Here is an 18,919-nt window from a genome sequence, read left to right as displayed (position 1 = left end):
CTCCATTTGATTCACCACTCTGGCCTCTGCAAAATTTAGACTGATCCCTATAAAAGGATCAGAAACAGTTCATATTCACATGGAATGGACAACAGTATGTAGTCTTGCCCCAAGACGTTAATGCTATTGCTTGTTATTAAGAAACCTAGACCAGATACACATTCTAAAGAAAATTAGATTACCACAAGGATGGATTATGTTACTCCAATGAGATGAGCAAGAAGTGACTAATAAAATGGAGGCCTAGATAAAGCATCCATACTCTAGAGAGTGAAATAAAAATCTATAAAAATTTTAAGAGGCCTACATATCAGTAAAAATTTGGGGGAGGTATGTCCAGTGATCTGGTACACTCTGGGACATCTTCTCTAAAGTGAAGACAAATTACTATAATTTGTATGCCCAACTCTGAAAGAGGCACAAATGCCTGATAGATGTCTTTGGATTTTGAAGGTAGTCTATTTCACACCTAGGAATATTATTGCTTTTGCCTATATACTGGATGACATGAAAGTCTAAGTTTTGAGTGAGGTCTAAAACAGGGGGGGTTGTATGGCCAGTTCTTATTGTGGTCTGATCCAAGACTGTCACTTGGGTTATCCAACTGGGAATACCCATCTTAAGAGTTACTGATGGAGGGAAAGATGTGAAAAAAGTCACGACACATTACTACAGAAAATATTTTATTTTTCAAATAAATAATAGATTTTTTCACTCAATTATTTCTATAAGAATTTTCTTTTTATTAATATGAAATATATATTTAGTACATTTCGTTTTCTCAAAATGAAGACTATGGTGTAACCATAAGTCTATTTTCAGAAATTTCAGAAATAGCAACCAAAGTCTATTTTCAGAAATTTAACCTGATATGAAAAAAAATACCACATCTAGTCCTTCACTCTGATTTGGTACTGAAGTTGAACTGGTGATATTGGTGTGCTCTGGGATTTAGTGGCCACTACAAGCTTTAAAAAGTAATGGGAACCCTTGGGGCAGCCTTGGTTGGATGGGGGATGATGTGGTTTCACAACATACAAGACAGTTCTTCCCAGAAGAACTGGACTAGAATCTGTGGGACAGAGAACTGAGGTACATACTGTTTACGTATTTGTTTTGAGTGGCAGGTGGTAAGGGCCCTGACTAAAAAGTAGGGAAAATGTCTTCCAGGCTTCCTTACTCTAAGTAGCCAGTAAAATGATGGACTTTGGAGATACTGTGTTTCGATTTTTACTTTTTGTCATTATCCACTCACTTGCTTTAATTCATATGTTTAGGAATAGGGTAAAGAAAAAGTCTCAATTTCTATCAAAGTATTTCCATAAAACCTACGATTTTACCCAAACATTTCATTAGAGTACTCATTAAATTAAAATAAATGAAGTAATGAAAGATTTTAGGTAGTAAAAAGAGGAAATCTAAGTGATTTCCTCTTAGCATTATGCTTATCTTTCAAATGTGGGTAAAATCTGATTTAGAGGAAAACTTTGGACTCCTATATAAAAATATAACATGCATTAAAACAGAAATTCTTAAATACAAAAAACCCTCAAGTGACCATATCCTTATTGATATTAATGTAACACAAATAAAATTACCATGAACAAATTAGCACAAAATGCAGTTAATTTCTTATTAACACAACAAACAACTGATACTCAAATGCTCACTATTATAGCATGAAATTAAGGCTCACTTATATGTGCCTCAAAGTACAGTGTGACTTTTGGCCAATATTTTTATCCTAATTCACTGTACTTACAGCTCTTAATTCCAGTTGTTTTAGTAAGAAATTAGGAAAGAAGATAAATTCCTGACACTTGGATCATTCAGAAAATAGCTAAGAGTTATTCTTTTGTGTATTTGGTAAGAAGCTATTCTAAAACTATTTTACATACCTGTTTTTGTTAATAAAAGCCTTTGAACAAAAAATCCACTCCTCTAGTTCCTATTTCCACTGGAAGACCCATTTATTATTTTTAATGATTTATTCTATATTTTAAAATTTCAGCAATAGTACTTTGTATTTTATAGAAGGTACTATTATAAGTATTCAGTTAATTCTGGCATTGAGATTTTGAAGATATACCTTTATGAAATAAGTCATGAAGCAAAATTTGAGAGCTGTTAAAGCAACTAACCATCTAAAGATCAAATTTATGACCCTTTTGTTTTGGTTTTCAAACTATTCTGGTTTACATCAAAGTATCTCTCACGAGGAGGAATGATAGGTATCGAAAAACAGATCTCATGAACGGTCTTCTTAAATTGGCTCTTAATAATTTTAAAATACAGCAAATCTTTACCAGGTGCTATTCTCAGGGTCAGTGGTATAGGCAGTAAAATGAGACTTATAAAAAGATCCAAGATGGATGTGTGTTATAAATGAATTCTGCTTTTTAGTAAAATACTTCTAAAATTTCAATGTACTTATCATAAAACCTATTCATGCTATTTGTCTGAAGCTAAAAATCTGATGCCACTGAATAAGTGTCTAGTTCCTGTTATTTTATCTTAATATAGCTAATTTGATGTCATTTTCTTTTTCTGTAGAATTTTCTTCAGATTTTAACATCTTACAATACTGACTTGGCACTAGTTTAAGTTTGTAAAAACATAATTGTCAGAAGTCACACAAAAACATGTTAACTATAATATTTCTGCACATCTTCAAAAAAGTCTTTGGAAAACAACTATAATGCATAATGCTCCAGAGAATCCAAAGTACTGTCAATGATAGATATTGTTTAGTGATAGTACATGAGAACTGTTTTCTAAAAAGTTGTATCAAGGTCAATTTTAGGTAGAACATGAAATTATTTCATGAAATATAGTCTCATTCTATGCTCTCCTGACAACACTCCCAACAGAAAGCATTCAGTCTATTTGCTGTTTCTTGGCTGATCAGACATTCATCCTGTAATTCCCTGATTGTCTTCCTCAATGATTTTTGAAAATGTTTTTCTCGGTCTAAAACATTCCGTAGACTTTCCTTGGTATCCTCAAGCTCGCTGATCACATGATCTAATTTATGCTTAAGTTTCTTTGGACTGTCCATTACACTGTAGCTATGTTCCTAAAAACATAAACACCAAGTTATTAAGTCATACACACAAGTAGTAAGATAAAAGCTTATTACTAACGTGCTGGGCATGGTGGCGCATGCCTGTAATCTCAGTGGCTTGGGAGGCTGAGGCAGGAGGACTGCAAGTTCAAAACCAGCCTCAGCAACTTAGTGAGGCACTTAGCAACTCAACAAGACCCTGTCTCTAAATAAAATATAAAAAAATGGCTGGGGATGTGGCTCAGTGGTTGAACACCCCTGCGTTCAATCATCAGTACCCCCCCACCCAAAAAAAAAAAAAAAAAAAGCTTATTACTAGGCTTCAGTTGTTTCTTCATTTATGAAGTGTAAAGGTCTTTAAGTTGGTGATACTTGAAGGCTTAAAGAATACAGGAAGAGGATGGGGGTAGTAACAAAAATCAGAGTGCCTAGATTTCTCTTTTTCCTAAGGTTAGATATACATGAGTACAGAACATTTGGATGGGAAGCATTTCTTATCTGGGGGTTCATATCTGCTATGAACTTCATGACACTACAACTATATAGCTTTCATTCATTAAGTTTGGCAATGATAAGCTTAATTTTTATCTATCATATGCATTTAAATTGTTAAATTTTAACTGAGTTACTATTTTAAAATAATTTAATCCTCTTTATTTTTCTTAAAAAAAATTTTTTTTAGTTATAGATGGACACAATATCTTATTTTTATGTGGTGCTGAGGATTGAATCAAGTGCCTCACACACGCTAGGCAGGTGCTCTACCACTGAGCTATCCCAGCCCTGAGTTACTTTTGATGAATTTTCACTTTATAAAAGATGAAAAGAGTACTGGAGCAGGTCCTAAAGTTGTGTGTTAGGTATTTAGAAAGGACTCTGGTCTTGGTATTTTAAAGAGATAATTTAACTCCTTTCAATATTTATTATGGTTATGCTTAAGTGTGCTGGGTATACATTTTTTTCCCATTTTCATTTGAAAATGGGAGAAAAACACATATTTTATACAGTTACTATAATTTTGAAAAGGTGATGTTTAATATTAAAATTAGTGAACAGTTCTTTGCTTCTAGCCGAGATGAAGTAAAAGAGTTGATTGATTCCTACCCCAAAACAACAATGCATAGCCAAAAGACTTGAAAGACAGTTCTGAAGATTAATTGATGTTGGGCAAGGAAGTTATCCTACTATCGTGGACAGAAGAAAAACAAAGAGGTGAGTCTCATGATTGCTCCAGCTTATTGCTTTTTGAGTTTGTAGGTCTCGGTATAAGGAGGGGAAACCCATGCAGAGATTGGCAGACAGAGTTGAGGAGAGAGTGTCAAATATCCAGGGATACCAAGGTGGTTAAAATTTAAGAAGAAAGTACTAGAAAGGAGAACGCCTCCCAGAGAGAAAACTCTGGAGATCTTCAGAGGCTTCACCATGAATACTGTGCTGAGTAAGATAAGTACATGCATGTGAGAACACTACTCAAGGGTGAGGAAAGAACAATCAGAAAATATTACAGTGCAAGGAGCTCATAGGGTATGGATACTATTCACCAGCAGCCAGATGCGAAACTGTAAGATTTATGGAACACTGAGTAATGTACATGAAAGGATCTTGCCTCTGTAATGGATAATGAATAGTCCTAGACTAACACTGTTCTAATCCTGCCAAGAAAAACAAATCTGAAAGGACCAAACTGTTTCTAAATAACTGTATTCAAAAATAATGCTCAAGAAGAGAGAATACAAAAATATCTGGCATTCAGAAAATTAAAATCCACACCACGCAGCACACAAAATTTACCAAGTATATAAACAAGCAAAAAAAAAAAAAAAAAATTAGCCACATTAATAGATAAACTGATTGATGAAAGAACCTCAGAATTGATATAAATGTTAATTATTAGCACAGGAGGGAATTAAGGTTATTTTAAAAACTGTATTACATATATTAAAAAAGTAAAGACGTGAAAGATGTATAAAAGATTCAAATAGAACATCCCTGGTTAAAGGTTACAATGTATGGGGTGAAAAATACATTGGAGAAAGTGACAGATTAGATATTTCAGAAGAAAAGATTAGTGAATGTGAAGATCCAACAAAAGGAACTACTGAGAATGGATGAGAGAGAGAAAGAGGTAATAGTAAAAAAACAAAACAAAAAAGAACAGCTAGTAGTACAATTCCAGATAGCCCAATAAATAAATAAATAAATAAAAATATATACAAATAAATAAATATATAAATAAATAAATATATAAAAACAAATATATATATATATTTCCCCCAAAGGAGAAGGAAAGTTGGGATAAGAAGAAATATTTGTGGCCAAAATTTTTCCTATTTGATAGAAAATATGAGCTCAGATTAAAAATAAAAACAAAAACCCTTCAACAACTCAAGAAATAAGTACAAACCCAAGCACAAGAAACAAACCAAGACAAAGCTAAACCAAGAAGAGCAAAAAGGCAAAAAGGAGGAAGAAAAAAAAAAAAGGAAGGAAAAAATATAATAGGAGCTTTTTTTTTTTTTTTATTAGAAATAATGCATGTGAGGAGCTGGGGTTGGGGCTCAGTGGTATAGCACTTGCCTAGCATGTGTGTGGCACTGAATTTGATTCTCAGAACTGCATATAAATAATTAAAAAATAAAGGTTCAGCAAAAACTTAAAAAAAATTAAAAAAGAAAAAATGCACATGAGGATACAATGCAATAACATTTTTAAAAGCTCTAAAAACAAAAAACCCCAAACTATCAACCCAGAATTAAATATATAGTGAAAGTAATTTTCAAGAATGAAGATTAAAAATGATGTTTTCAGACATAGAAATGCTGAGGTAATGTTACCAGCATACATGTATCATAAATAATGTTAAAATAAGTCCCTCAGGCAAAATGATACCAGATGGAAATACGGACTTATATAATGGATTGAAAATGGGAACTACATGAACATATAAGATTTTTTTCTTATTTTTTAAAAAATATCTTTAAAAAATATCTTATTGTTCAAACAAAAATAGTAACAATACAGTGCATAGTTTATAGCATAGGTAAAAACAACAACAGCAAAAGGACTGTGAGAGAACTGCAAGTATACTATAATAATATTCATATATATATGCATATACATATCCACACATATGTATATTTACATGTAAATGCAGTATTACTTGAATGTAGCCTGTGATAAGGTAAAGATGTATTGTTACAAACCTACAAACAACTACTAAAATAAAACAAAGAATTACAGATTGTGAGTGAAAAAAGAAGATGAAATAAAACCATAAGAATTACTGAATTAATCCAAAAGAGGATAGAAAAGAAGAAAACGGGAGAAAAAAGGAATAGGAACAAATAGGAAATAAGAAAACGACAGATTTAATCTTTACTATATCAATCATCACATTTAGTAAAAATAGTCTAAATAACCCAAATAAAAAGGCAGAGAAGATCAGATTGGATTTTATAAAAAGAGCAAGATTCAAAAGTGTATCCTGCCTAAAAATATTGCACTTCAAAAATAACAAGAACAACAATAATAAGGCAAGCTACAGTGGGTATTAAATTATCTAGGTAAATTTCAGACCTGGTCTTCTACCAGATATAATGAAAGTCATTTCTTAAATATAAAGGGCTTATTTTATCAAAACATAGCAATCTTAAATGTTTATATACCTGATAACAGTACTGCAAAGTATAACATACAAAACCACTGACAACTTCTAAGGAAAATTACACAAATCCACAATTATCTGAGAGGATTTTAACATCCCTTTTTCAAAAACAGATAAAACAGACAGAAATTCAGTAAGAATTAGGAAGATTTGAACAACACCATCCATCACCTTGACCTAATTGAAACTTATAGCACATTCCAGGTAACACCAGCAGAATGAGCATCCATTGCAAATGGACACAGAACATTTATCAAGCCAGACCATATTCTGGGCTATAAAATACATCTCAATAAGTTTAGAAATGTTCAACCTATACAATGTACATCTTCTGACCATAATAGAATTAAATTAGAAATTAATGATATCTGGTAAATTTCTCAATAATGAAAACTACATAATACATTTCTAAATAACCCATGGTTCAAATAACAAGTTAAAATATAATTTGAAAATGACAATGAAAAACAAAGAAATTTGTGGAACACCATAGCTTTGGAGTAATCAATACCACTAAAGCAATACTGCAGGAAATTATCATATGAAATACCTACGCTAGAAAGAAAAAAAGACTCAACAATGAACTTGGCTTCTACTTCAACTAGAAAGATGTGAATTTTACTAAAATAAGTACAAAAAAGGAAGTAACAGAGATGAATAGAAATCAGTGAGGAAGAAAGAAAATGAAAGCTAGTTCTTTGACAAGGTCAATGAAATTGTTACATCTCTAGGCAGACTGATCAATAACACAAAAGAACAGAAATAAATTACCAAAAGTGATCAGAAATGAGAGATATGACATCACTAAAGATTTTATAGGTATTAAAAGGAGTAATAAGTAAATGTTATGAATAACTGTGATGAATAGATAAATTCATTGGAAATCACAGCTACTAAAGAAGTTTTCTTTCCTTATAAAGAATAACCACTAGTCTAGACAGATTCAATGGAAGAGTATATCAAATATTTCCAGAAGAAATAGTATCACTGTACACAAAATTTTCCAGCAAATTGAAAAAGTTGGCAATATTTCCAACTCATTTTTTGAGGTATATTCTAATATTGAAACCAGACAAATATATTACAAGAAGAAGAAAAAAAAAAAGACTACAGGTTATATCTCTCTCCTGTATGTACCAAAAAAAAAAAAAAAAAAAAAAAATTAAAAATTTAACATATTGAGTTGAACTTGAACAATATATAAAAGGGATAATGCATCACCACTTGGTTTATTCCATGAATAAAAGGTTGGTTTCACATTTGAAAACCATTTCTGATAAAACTGCTTAGCAAACTAGGAACGAAAGGGCACTGGACCCAATAAAAAGCATTTATAAAAAACATAGCTAGATCACATTTAACAGTGAAAGACTAATAAGTGCCTTCTTCCTAAAATCAAGAAGAAGGCATTGAGATCAGGTCTTAATAATTATATCCATCATAGCCCAAGAGGTTCGAGGTGGTACAATAAAGCAAGAAAAAGAAATTAAAGGCATCCTAGAAAGGAAGAATTACAATGCTCTTTAATCACAGAAGATATGATGATCTGTGTTAATCTCTATAAAATCTGATAACTTTTACAAAAAACCTGTTATAATTAATGAGTTCAGCAAGTTTGCTAGATACAAGATCAATACAGGAAAATCAATTATATTTCCACATTCTAGCAGCAAAAAACAAAATGCCACTTATAACAGCATCCAAAAGAAATACTAAGGGATACATCTAACAAAGTGGAATACCTATGTACTGAAAAATATAATACAACTCTGAGAGACCTAAATAAATGGAGATATTCTGAGATCACGTGTTGAAAGACTATTATTGTCAATTCTTCCCAAATGGATCTATAAAATCAACACAAAACTAGTAAAAATTCTAGCAGTTTTTTTTTTGTAGAAATTTACAAAGTAATTCTATAACTCACATAAAAATGCCTAAAAAGAATACATGATAGCTACAATAACTTTTGAAAAAGAATAAAGTGTAAAAACTAATACTGCCTGGTTTTAAGAATTACTATAAAGCTATAGTAAGACAAATTTATATTCTAGATCTGACTATAACATAAAAAGGCAACAAATAAATCAATGTAAGCTTGAATCTTTATATGTGTATGGCTCCCCCCCCCCAAGGAAATCTAATGACATAGCTATTTTTATTAGATATTTCCGTACAGAAAACATATATTTAAGAATTATTTTCTTGGTAGAAATATCCCTGTGAGAGCATTCTTTGAATTGGTTACATATTTATGTAACCAAAGGATTAACTACTTCTACATTGCTCTGTCTACATATAAATTACAATGGCCCTGGGAAGCAATATTATTTGGAGATATTACGTATTTAAAAAATACGGAAACACTTAAATCCCCAGTTTTTGCCAAGATTCTGAAAAAGTCTGATTTTAATGGATAGGACACGTTCATCTTGAAAGTATTAACATTAGTTCAGTAAGCAATTTTACTTACAAAAATGAACTGGGATTGGAATTCTTCAATACATGAGGAAGCACCAACAAGCTGGTGACTGTGGTTTGTGACTGGAAGGGTTTTGAGGGTGAAGTTTTTTCTACAATGAATCTTTTCTCTTTTCTCCTGTTAAGAATAGTTAGTAACAATCACTGAGACAGTCTATGTTTTCTCAATTTCTTATTTCTTAATTTTGTGTAGTGAAAAAAATACATTTATTTTCATGGAAAATTGCTTTTAGAAGTCAATAAATTCCACTCAGATTACTTTAAAAGGACTTCCTGAAAACAATGGGATAGTTCATCTTGAAACGAACTGTTGTAAAAAATGAAGAGTGATGAGAAGGAATGAGCTCTACCAGCCAATAAAAACACAATACACAGTGATAATAGCTAAAATAGTGTGCTTTCTTAGAACTAGACAGAAAAATCTAGAAGTAGATCAAGTTCATAAATGCCTTTAGGATGAAAGTGGCATTCTAAATAAGTACAAAAAGGTTATAAATCACATTGTAAAAATCAAGCAGTTAAGAAAAGCAAAAAGGGTGCTGAAATCACTTAGTTGGGAGAGTGTTAGACTGAAGAAAAGCAGTTATATCTTTTATATACAACAAACCACAATGAAATTCTATGTACTGAAAATTTATGTAAAAAGGAAAACCATGAGGAACTATAAAAATGTAGGGAATATGTTCTTCTTACTTGAATGGTTTGGTATCAGAAATTGTCACCTCTTATGTTGTTTGAAGGTTAAACAATATGGTGCCCCCCGCAAAATGTAGGGAATATTTATATCATCTTAAGATAGAGGCTAAAATCATAAAACACAAGAAATTATATTCAACTGACTATATAAAAAAGTCTGAATTGAAAAATCAAAACAAAATAAACACATGCCATAATCAGAACTAATGATAAACAAAGGTAGCTGCAACATAGATATCAGCTAAAGGATTAATATTCTCAATGTTTTCAAAGAATAGCTTAGAAAAAGATAAAGATACAAGGGGACCTGGATAAGTAACTCATATAAGAAATATAAATGTCTAATAAACACATGAAAAAAATGTAGAAATAACCAACATTCAAAGATAAATTAAAACATTAAGATTTCATTTTTTTCCCTATCAAATTTTCACAAAGGTTAATAAAATAAGTTATACTAAGAATTGAGGGGGGTAGACACACTGGCATAGCCAGTAGGCTGGTGTAAGTTTTATAGTGAGTCTTTGTAGATATGTATCAAGAGCAAAGCTTTAAAAACCTACGTAATCCTGACTTAACTTCATTTCCAGGAATTTAGTTCAATAAAATAAGGATAAGAATAAAAATTTCACTTCAATAATATTCATTTCCCTGCTGTTACATGATAGCCTATATGCAATAGTGAGGCTTGATTATATAAACTATTGTGCCTATATGCAGGATTAACTGCTCTATGGTCATTAAATATGAGCTATAAAGCTGACACTACCAAATATTGGCAAGAGGAATCCAAGGAACTTTTATATGATGATACTGTAAATTTGTGAAACTACTTTGGAAAACTATGGCAATATCTATTTAAATTAAACATACACATCCCAGGATACAGCAAGTCTCATTTTTAACAGACGTATCTACACATGTATTCTATAAAAAATGTGTACATAAATCCACCAAAAGACCTGAACAAAAATGTTCACGGTTGCATTTACAATAGCATCAAAATGAAAAAAAGAATTCAAATGTTTACCAACAGAATGGAGAAATTTGTTTATTAATATAATGGAATACTATATAACAACAAAAATTAACGGACAAATATCACATGCAACATAGATGAATCACATAAAAGATTGAGCTCAAGAAGCCAGAGTACAACCTGTAGGTAGGACTCCATTTATATAACCAATAATGATAGAAGTCAGGATAGTAGTTACCTCTGAGAGGATAGTGATTCAGGAAGACCATAAGGGAAGCTTCTGTGTTGTATTTTGTCTGAGGGGAGCTTGATGAGTATATTTACTCTGTGAAAACTTGGTGATTTACACATTTAGAGTGTGTTCATTTTTCCATACACATACACATACACATATGTAACTTAAATTAAAAAGAATGATATTCTACATAGATTTCTCTTAAAATGGGATCATAATCTGCAGTACAATCACGTGGGATGCTTGTTAAAAAGTACGGTTGCCTGGACTTCAACCCAAAGAAACTGAATTAAGTTCTCTGGGAGTGGGCCATAGGAGTCTGTATTTTAAAAAAATTCCTTGGATTACTCTTATGTAGACTAAAGTTTGAAAGCCATTGTTTGGGAAAGTATTTAATATCATGGAGAACAGTAGTTAAAGAATGAATTCCAGAACTCAAATGTATATTTTCAAATCTAGTCTCTGCTGTTTTATAGCTGTGTAACTCTACAGGAGGCATTCCAGCTCTCTGGGTCTTAGGTTCCTAAAGCGATAAAATGAGAATAACAACAGCACTTACCTCATGTGGCTGTTGAGGACTAACTGAGTTAATATATATGTAAAATGGTTAGAATGGTGCCCTGAAACAGCAAACACTATATAAATGTAAAAAACACAAAATAAAATAAGCAAATAAAGGACACTGAAATTCTATAACATTATCTAAATAAATATAGATGAGTTTATACAAAACATACATCCAAATGACTGGAAAGCTACACATCCAAATGTTTACATTATTATTTCTGAACTATCTGATTATTCTTTTTATTTAACCTTTTGCTTCTTTATGTAAATTCCTATTATGAAAAATCTATTATAAGAAATAATCTTTGAAAGTTAGCATCTTATGGCTTATTTATTATCTTAATAGCTAGCTGACACTTTGCTGGTAGGAAAAATCTTTAAAGCAAATTGCATAAGATTTTGTACATTTACTAACATGGAAGAAAGTGAGGCAGTCTGTACTTAATCACTCAGGATGAATGTAACCAGCTTTAGAGAGTGACCAAGACTGCATGGGAGCAGGTGCATGTCTGGATAATATTTTTAGCTGTCAGGAAGGAAATACCTTTCATACTTCTTTGAGTTTTCCATATTTGAATCCATCAGTCAGTCCATACTTTTTGGAAGTAAGTACATTCTCAGGTATCTATGTAAAGAGAGATACTGAGGGGAGGAGGCAGCTAACCCATGGCACAATCACGGAGACAAAAATGTTCTTCTATTTTCTTTTCTTGACCTCTTTTCTCCTTTATTTCTCTGTTCTTATCCTTCTCTCCTGTTTTTTCTTTCTTTTGTCCTATCCAGGCTTTAAATTTCTGTGTAGTGGCTGCTCATGGAAGTATACTTTGGACCTGTTAAGTAATTTAGCTCTTGATTTCTTGAGGACTGCTAATTTGGAATTTCTGTTCAACCTTCTTAAGTTAACCCCCTGCTTTTTAGACACAAAGAGTTATGCCAATTGCTAAAGTTAGTTCACTTTACCACATTATAGGAATGAACCAATATTTATGAGTGGCTACTGATAAAATATTCTTACCATATATCGTGAAAGCTAAAGCTGCCCTCTGTAAATTTAAAAACCCCCCAAAATGTGCTTCAAATGAATAAGCAAACAATAAAAACGTAGGCAAAGAGTGGTGCAAATTCTTCAAGGTACCATGGAAAGTGAGTGCTGATGACAAGCAGCATCTTGTAAACAAACCTGTAAGTGATATGGGGAATCAAAGATAGAAGGGATGACTCCAGGTTTTAGTTTAATATTTGGAGCACTTCTGTCAAAATCTGTCTTCTTAAAGTGTCTTGAACATAATACATCTCCTTTTTTAGGCTCCCAAATGCCTGCAGCATTCACATCAAGTCTTTTCATTGCTAAAACCCATTTTCTTTTGACATTTTCATCTGTGGGGAATCTAGGAAAAAATACAAAAATATTTTAAAAACAAACACTATTGATATGTGCCCGAATTAAATCTGTCTTCTATGTATGTGGCTAAACTGATTCCTTAGGTTGTTATTACTCTTGAGAATTGCAATATTCAGGAAACTATGATTCGTGCTGTGTAACTTAAGTTTTAATATCCAGATTTTTCTGCCAACCATTCTGTAGCCAAATGGACTTCATTTTAATTTTTCTGAGATTATATGGAAGAAAAGTTCCAATGGATATTTAGCACCTTATAGTAAGATCTGCAACTGAAGAATTTTCTTCATCTATAGATGATAAGGAATATCACTTGGGTCTTTTCCTATCTGAAGTAATATCCAGAATTTATTTCCCATGAATAGGGCCCTTTTACATTCACTCTTCTGTCAGCATTAGAAAATTGCTTAGTATAGAATTTAATATAGAGCAGGTCCATAAATGCTTAGCGAATGCATCCAGAGAACAGCTAGCTGCAGGACTAAGTTCTGTAGATCAGAAATATTTTGAGAGAATTGGAGGCCAATAATTTTGTCTTTCCCAATTTTCTAAGCTGGTTGAAATCTTTTTGGAATAAACCAGGGTATACATACTTATTTATTATTTCTATATACCTAACAAAGTAGCTAGCAGTTCTTTCTCTAGAAAAACAGTATGGTGCTTGGCACAAAAGCAGCAAAATAAACCTTTAGGAACTGAACAATTATTAAATTCTATATTTCTCTCCTATGGCTGTCAGAGGAATGGCTAAAATACTAAATATGGCTCATCTTGGTTTATTCTGGAATGCAGTTAAGAACACTCACTCTGAACTCACATTTATATTTTACAACCTATGCCTGATCTATTTCTAAATAGAAAAGAATATATTTAAGCTAAGATTCTTCATTCAGATTGTAAACTACATGTAAACATCAAACTTCTTTAAAGAAAATACAATGTTAAACAGAATAATTACATTAGTAAAAATGAGTTTGATGATATTTGTTGAAGTCTCTGATACCTTGGTGGTTATCTTAAAACTTTTACACTAAATTACTTATAATTTACACTTTTAAGTGTACAGGTGTCAAATTTAACTAGAAGGTTATTTAAAAAGAACTTGGGGGCTGTGGCTGTGGCTCAGCGGTAGAGCACTTGCCTGGCATGTGTGAGGCACTGGATTCTCAGCACCAAGTATAAATAAATAAAGGTCTATCAACAACTAAAGAAATATTAAAAAAAAAAGAAAAAGAAAAGAACTTGGGAACTAAAGTTCTAAACTGAAGCCTTAAGTAGAACAGTCTATTTTAATACAGTCAAAAGAACTTGGCTTAACTACAGCAGTCTTACACATGAAATGTCAGTCCTTTTAACTTGGAATTTGGCAAACAGCGAGAAGCACATCCAATGGCTGAGCAACATTTCACCATGATTTTAGCAACTCATAACAGAACTGAAAGAAAATTAAAATAGTAAGAGTTAGTAACTTTAAAGCTAAAGGGGAACATATTTACCTTTCCCAATACATTCCAGGAAACAAGAAATCATATAAGAAAGCCAAAGGCAAGTATTTTTATCCAACACCTGCCTGCAACTTTGCTCATAAAATTTTCTAAGGGCTTGGCATTTTATTAATAGAACATATTTATCTGTATCCCCTGAGAGTATGATTTCATCTTTGTAGACATATACATTTTCCTTCTATCTCCTTACAGGCCCAGAGTCTGTCTGCCCTAAGCCTTTGCTAACTCCTGGCATACTATCTGCTACTCATCTTTCAGCTCCTGTCTGCCTCACCAGGGAAATCTTCCCTGACACTTGGATTAAGGCAGATCCCCTCTAACATCAGATCTCTCAGAATACACACTTTTCCTTACATTACTTCTCCAAATTAAAAATCTTACATTACTGCAGGGATTTTCTGATTGTCTTTTAACCCCACTCGCTGTCAGTTCCATCAAGGAACAGCAGGCATGCCTATTGTTTTTCACTTTTTGTCCTCACGTCTTGGCTGGTGACCTGCACATGATAAATGCTAATGCATATTTTGAAAGAATGAAACAGCAAGAAAAGGGACTGGAACGTGGGGCAGCAGCAGCTCTAGTCCATCAGCAGCGAGCTCTGGGCCCCGCCACGGGCCGAGCTCCGCCCCTTTCTCGAGACGCTCCGCCGCCCGAGGGTGAGAGGGAGGGGCCATCAAGTCACAGGTGCCGATGCGGCCGGAGACCGTCCCTTCCTCAGGGGCCACCAGGCGTCTCTGCGCCGCTGCGGTCCTCCTCGCTCCGAACTACGCCCCGGGATCTGGGCGGGCGGCGATGCCAAGGGAAAAGAGCTAATCTAAGAGTTATTACCGTTAGCAGCGAAGACGACGACTAATGTCGAAGACGGAGATTGCGTCTCCCTTCGCTTCCGCCCCATAGCCCCGGGAACCGGAAATCCGGCTGCCCCTGGTCACGTGATCGGCCGCCATATCTATTCTGGTGTCAGCTGCGGCTGGGAGGGGGATCCGAGCGACGCTTCTTCTCTGGGCGTGGTTTTCCACCCGGGGGAAGGGTCTGCGGAGTGTGAGGGGAGGTGGAGGAGATGGCGGCAACTGCGCAAGAAGATGGCGTCCGCAGCCAAGAGCGAGGGCAGCGGGGCTGCGAGCACTATGACAGAGGATGTCTCCTGAAGGTGACGACTTCAGTGGGCTTTTCTCCGACGAGCTTCCGCTGGGTCAGGCTGGGGAAGCGATGGGCAAAGCAGTTAGGCTTAAGATTTGTTTGAGGTTGAGCTGTTTGTCAGGATACCTGCGCCTTCATCTGGAACTAGGTTCCACTAGTAGAGAACGTTTTTGTCAGGGCGACCATAAGCCCCACGGTTCTTTTCTATTTTTGTACTTTGCAAGTAAAGCCCTTATTGTTTGGCAAGACCTTGGGCTTACACGAAATTACTTTACCAATGGGTTTGTGAGTCTTTTGCTGTTGGAAGTAGACTGAGGCAGCGTCAGGCCTGAACCAGGCTTGTCTCCAGAACCACCCTTCAAGTGTATGATGAAACGAGGATAAGCAAGTGGAGAATCGGAATACAATTTCAATTCCTGGAGTAAAGAAACTTTACAGCCTGCCAGCTTCATTTTAGAGTCAGTGCCTATGCCCAAACCTGTCAATGAGAAACAGTATGTGTGAGATGGAAGACAAATCATGTGGTTACCATTAAATTGGAAATTCGGTATAGAAAAGTGCCTAGAATGTATTGTTATTTTTGCTATTTACTTTGAGAAGACGTCTTAGTCAATCTAGAGCTTTTTAAATTGGCACCCATCCAACTAAAGTTTCATGATTTTTCTTGGAAGAAGCAGTATAAAGATTTTACCAAGAAAGCCTGAGCTTTTGGGCTGGTAGTGTAGCTTATTACTAGAGCATGTGCTTAGCATGCGTGAGGCCAAGGAGGCCCTGGGCTCAGCTCCCAGCAACCCCATCCTCCAAAAGAAAGCAAGCTTGAGTCCTGCAGCCTTATCCCCAAGTCTTATCTCTGCCCCTTAATATTTCTGTGATGTTTGAGCTAGTTAGCATGTAAAGTAGGGATCTTAGAAAAAGTATGAGTATTACCTATTAAAGTGTGTGTGTGTGTAGTGTATAGTAGGTGCATTCCTGGAGTGAGTAGTACGTGTTAATTACCACCATCATGAATATCCACATCATTCTCACTTTACCAATCAACTCTGCTTATCACCGATCACAGTAATTAGAAGCAAGTGGCAATCTCAGGCTTGTGAGGACAGCCTAAACCCATGTAGGCTATAGTTTGGTGATCATTGTTGTACTGCACTGGTTGAAGCTTTTTCAAAGTTGGTCATTCATCAGATGTGTAAGGAAATTGAATGCTATCCTTCTGATTACATTTTTATTAAGATGTTCTAGTCTTCTTTCATACTTGTTGTTTAAAACCTAATGTTTAATATCTTGCCCTGAACCTTTCCAAAGAAACAACATAACTGAATCTAAATTTTGTAGCACTAAAATTCTTGGCTCTGAGCAAGTGTCATGAACTTTGTTGTTTCTCCCCCTCCTCTTCCTTAAATAGCAGAGGCCAAATGAAGAGTTTCAAGGAGGAAATGATCAACTCGATTAAGTGGAGCTGTTTGAGTAAGATAAGAACTGAGAATTAATGTTTGAATTTGGCAAAGAGGTCAGCACTGGTGATCTTGCCAAGAGAATTGTAATGGAGAGATCAGGATAAAGCCTGACTGGAGTGGGTATAAGAGAGAATGGAAGTGAAACTGAAAATAACACAGACCATTCTTCAAATTTTTCTATATTGAAGAAAGCTGAGGGATCGGAGTTTTTTCCACTTCAAGATAGGAGATGATACAGCATGTTGTATATTCTTTAAAATAATTTAGTAGAGAACAATATAATCCAGGAGGAAGAGGGAAAACCATAAGGGTACTGTCTTTGAGTAGCCAAATTGCGTAAGTGGAGAGGTTGACTTTAGATTGAAGAATGAATTGACTAAAGATTCTTTGTAAAGGAAGGGAAGGCTGAGGATGAAGTATATTAAGTTGGTTGATAAGAGTTCTGGAAGGATGTTTTCCTTTGATTACTTCTGTTTAATAGTGAAGGAACAAGGTCATCATCAGAGGGTTAAGAGGGAGGAAGAGGTGTTAGAGTTTTAAAGAGAGAGAAGATATGAAATGATCATCTAGATCCTAGATCTTTGACTCTAGAAGAATGAGGGGATTAACTAAGGAACTGGTAGTAAGATTCTACTTTTTGAGTGGTTTTTGACTTAAAAAGGAGACCAGACAGTGTGGTGGTTGGTGGTTTTTCTCTAACCATGGTCAGCTGCTTCTGATATAGGTTGAGTAGGAAAGAGTTGAATTTAACTCGGGTTGATTTTGGCAGACATGTAGAGGAAGAGCGAGGAGAGAGCTAGGGAATACAAAAGGGGAGACTTGGAGTTACTTTGAAAGAGAAGGTAGTGGTTAGAGATTTTCATGCTTGAAATTGAATGTAAAGAAGATATAGCCCTTGTTCTGAAGCAGTGGTTTTCAGAGTGTAATGAATGGACAGAATGGACCACCTTGAGACTGTGAGGACAAAACTACTTTCTAAGGAACACTAGAATATTGTTCATTTCAGTGTGTTGACATTTGCACTTATGGTGGAAAGGCAGTGATTAAAATTGTTAGCACCTGTGCATCAATCAGACTGTGGTACTGAACTAATACTACACATTTTAAAAAATGCCCTTTTGACAAAAAGGAAGGTTTTTATCAAGTGCTTTGGTTGTCTTGAGGAAGAAGCTCTTGTGCAATTGGATTGTGAAGTGAGCTAGTTGCTTTTTTCATGAAACAACTTTTTTGTTTTTAAACTTGGAAAAAAAAAAAACCTGATTATTTAGACTTTGGCATTTGGTAGACAGTCTCAAAAGAGTCAAGACTCAATACAAGAAAAACAATTGACAATATTTGTTGCCAGTGATAAAATTTAAGCTTTTTGCAAAAACTAGAATTTTAGAAAACTCTTATTAGCTTTTGTGAGCTTGAAAGCTTCCCAATACCTAAAGATTTTTAATGATTTTTTTTTTGTGTGTTGTTGTTGTTGCAATATTGGGGATTGAACCTGGAGGCTCATACATCTTAGGCAAGCTCTGTACAACTGAGCCATATTGCCAGCATAAATGTGACTTTTTGATTGCATGTGAAATGTGAAATTTGGAAGATCTACATAACTAAGTGAACTGGTGTGTTCCAGATGACCAGTGCATGGGTAAAATATTAATTCCAAGTGCAAGATAGATAATGAATTTTAATGAAAAGAAGGAAAATTTTATTGGTATTATTTCAGATTCTGTGTTACTGCCAACCT

General features: G+C 34.2%; 2 protein-coding genes across 2 annotated transcripts in view; one reads left to right on the top strand and one right to left on the bottom strand.

Moving 5' to 3' along the window:
- Window positions 1-719: 719 nt before the first annotated feature.
- Window positions 720-15,517, bottom strand: Thap6 (THAP domain containing 6). The gene is made up of 5 exons (XM_027939752.3): window positions 15,419-15,517; window positions 14,418-14,520; window positions 12,867-13,074; window positions 9,202-9,327; window positions 720-3,076 (listed from the first exon to the last, which is right to left on the bottom strand). The coding sequence occupies exons 2-5, from the start codon at window positions 14,495-14,497 to the stop codon at window positions 2,837-2,839; spliced, it is 654 nt and encodes a 217-aa protein (XP_027795553.2). The 5' UTR covers window positions 14,498-14,520; window positions 15,419-15,517; the 3' UTR covers window positions 720-2,836.
- Window positions 15,328-18,919, top strand: part of Rchy1 (ring finger and CHY zinc finger domain containing 1) — a 16,611-nt gene continuing 13,019 nt past the window's right edge. The window contains exon 1 of the mRNA XM_027939750.3: window positions 15,328-15,740. Within this exon, the coding sequence (XP_027795551.2) occupies window positions 15,651-15,740 (90 nt within the window). The 5' untranslated portion in view covers window positions 15,328-15,650. The remainder of the gene's footprint in view (window positions 15,741-18,919) is intronic.

This window comes from Marmota flaviventris, chromosome 7 (assembly GCF_047511675.1).
Source record: "Marmota flaviventris isolate mMarFla1 chromosome 7, mMarFla1.hap1, whole genome shotgun sequence".
Taxonomy (NCBI): domain Eukaryota; kingdom Metazoa; phylum Chordata; class Mammalia; order Rodentia; family Sciuridae; genus Marmota; species Marmota flaviventris.
Note: the sequence above shows the minus strand (reverse complement) of the source record. Positions and strands in the feature narration are given on the sequence as shown.